Source organism: Orycteropus afer, unplaced genomic scaffold (assembly GCF_000298275.1).
Source record: "Orycteropus afer afer isolate SDZICR_OR568_19922 unplaced genomic scaffold, OryAfe1.0 scaffold00999, whole genome shotgun sequence".
NCBI lineage: Eukaryota > Metazoa > Chordata > Mammalia > Tubulidentata > Orycteropodidae > Orycteropus > Orycteropus afer.
Window position 1 is genome coordinate 129418 of NW_006922586.1, and position 1871 is coordinate 131288.

The window sequence follows — 1871 nt, forward strand, 5'->3', positions numbered from 1 at the left end:
GGAATGTCCCCAAGGAGAGGACCTCCCTGGAGGACATCTCAGATGCCAGGGGCTGGAATGTCCCCAAGGAGAGGACCTCCCTGGAGGACATGTCAGATGCCAGGGGCTGGAATGTCCCCAAGGAGAGGGCCTGCCTGTGCCACCCTGCCCCACCACACAGGGCCAGCCCTTACCGCTCAGTGCCCAGCGACAGGTACAGCTGGCTGATGGTCTCCAGCAGCTTCCCCTCCAGCGCCTTGTCGGCCATCCTGCGGGCCAGGGAGAGCTGAAACTCATGGTAGACGACACACTGGGCCTCGCTGGGCAGCACGCAGCTGTAGAAGTGACACAAGCTCCGGACGGCTCGCAGCTGACCTGGGCAGGGGGCAGGGGAGGAAGAAGTTCCTCAGCGGACACACACCTGAGGGAAGCTTGTGTCTTCTACTCCTCAATGAGCTGGGGGTCATTGCAGATGGAGAAATGGAGCCCAGAGAGGCCAAGAGGCCTGTTGAAGTCACACAGCAATGACCCCTCAGTGATAAGCCTGCTGCACAGAACTTGGTAAGTGCTTGAGAGGCAATACCAACCACGTTTATAACCCCGGGCTGCTGGGCTCCCCATCGGCTCTCCCACCCCATGAGTCCTCCTCTTTCTGCTTCATAACACTCCTCCTGCCCAGATGGGCTCTGGCCTTCCTGCCAGGATGACCAGCACCCTGTTATGATGGAATTGTGTCCCCTCAAAATATGTGCAAAGATGACACTTTGAGGACCGAGGTGCGCCTGACCATGGGATTGTCAGTCACTCCATATGCATGTGCAAGCTGGACAGTGAATAAGGAAGACTGAAGAAGCATTGATGCTTTTGAATTGTGGTGCTAGAGAAGAACACGAAAAATACTATGGACTGCCCAAAGAATGAACAAATCCGTCCTGGAAGAAGTACAGCCGTAATGCTCCTTAGAAGAAAAGGCAGCAAAATGTCATCTCCTGTACTTTGGACATGATGCCAGGATGGACCAGTCCCTAAGAAGGACATTATGCTTGTTAAAGTAGACAGGGTCCAACAAAAAAGAGGAAAACTCTTTTTGACACAATGGCTGAAATAATGGGCATTGGTTGTAGTGATGGCACAAGACCAGGCAGTGTCTTAAGTTGGAACCCACCCAATGACAGCTGACACCACCGACGGCTACATAAGCCAGTGTGCTGGATGGGAACCTGTAGGACATCCTGCCCAACAGTGGAACACACATCCTTCCCAAGAGTACTTGGAACTTTCTCCAGGATGCACCGTAGTCCATGAAACAAACCTCAAGGCATATAAAAGGAGTAAGTCAGACGAAGCATGGTGTCCAACCACAATGCACTGAAATTAGGCGGTAATAACAAGGGAATTAGAGAATTCAAAACTATGTGGAAATTAAGCAACACATTCTAAATAACTGGTGGGTCAAAGGAGAAATCACAAGGGCATTAAAAAATAACAACTTTGAAGAGAATGAAAATGAAAGCACAACCTACCAGTGTTTGGCTGGGATGCAGATAAAACAGTTCTTAGAGGAAAATGCATAGCCATAAGTGCTTACATTAAGAAAGAAGAAAGACTAATTTCACTCCCATGGGTCCCCAAGATTCATGAATGTGATAGTGTTTTGCAGATTCATTGTTGTTCTTTACCGTGGTGTAGTATTCCATTGTGTGTATGTGCCATAGTTTATTTATCCATGCAACCATGGATGGGCACCTAAGGGTGGTTTCCATCTTTTTGCTGCTGTGAATAATGCTGTGAAGAACATATATCTGTTTGTGTCCTGGCTCTTATTTCTCTAGGATATATACCTAGAAGTGGGATTGATGGATTACATGGTATTTCTTTCTTTCTTTTTTTTT

General features: G+C 48.6%; 1 protein-coding gene across 1 annotated transcript in view; it reads right to left on the minus strand.

Annotated features, from left to right (window-relative positions):
* Nucleotides 1–1871, minus strand: part of SH3TC1 (SH3 domain and tetratricopeptide repeats 1) — a 159421-nt gene that overhangs the window by 93316 nt on the left and 64234 nt on the right. Inside the window, exon 13 of the mRNA XM_007958513.1 lies at nt 174–354. Within this exon, the coding sequence (XP_007956704.1) occupies nt 174–354 (181 nt within the window). The remainder of the gene's footprint in view (nt 1–173; nt 355–1871) is intronic.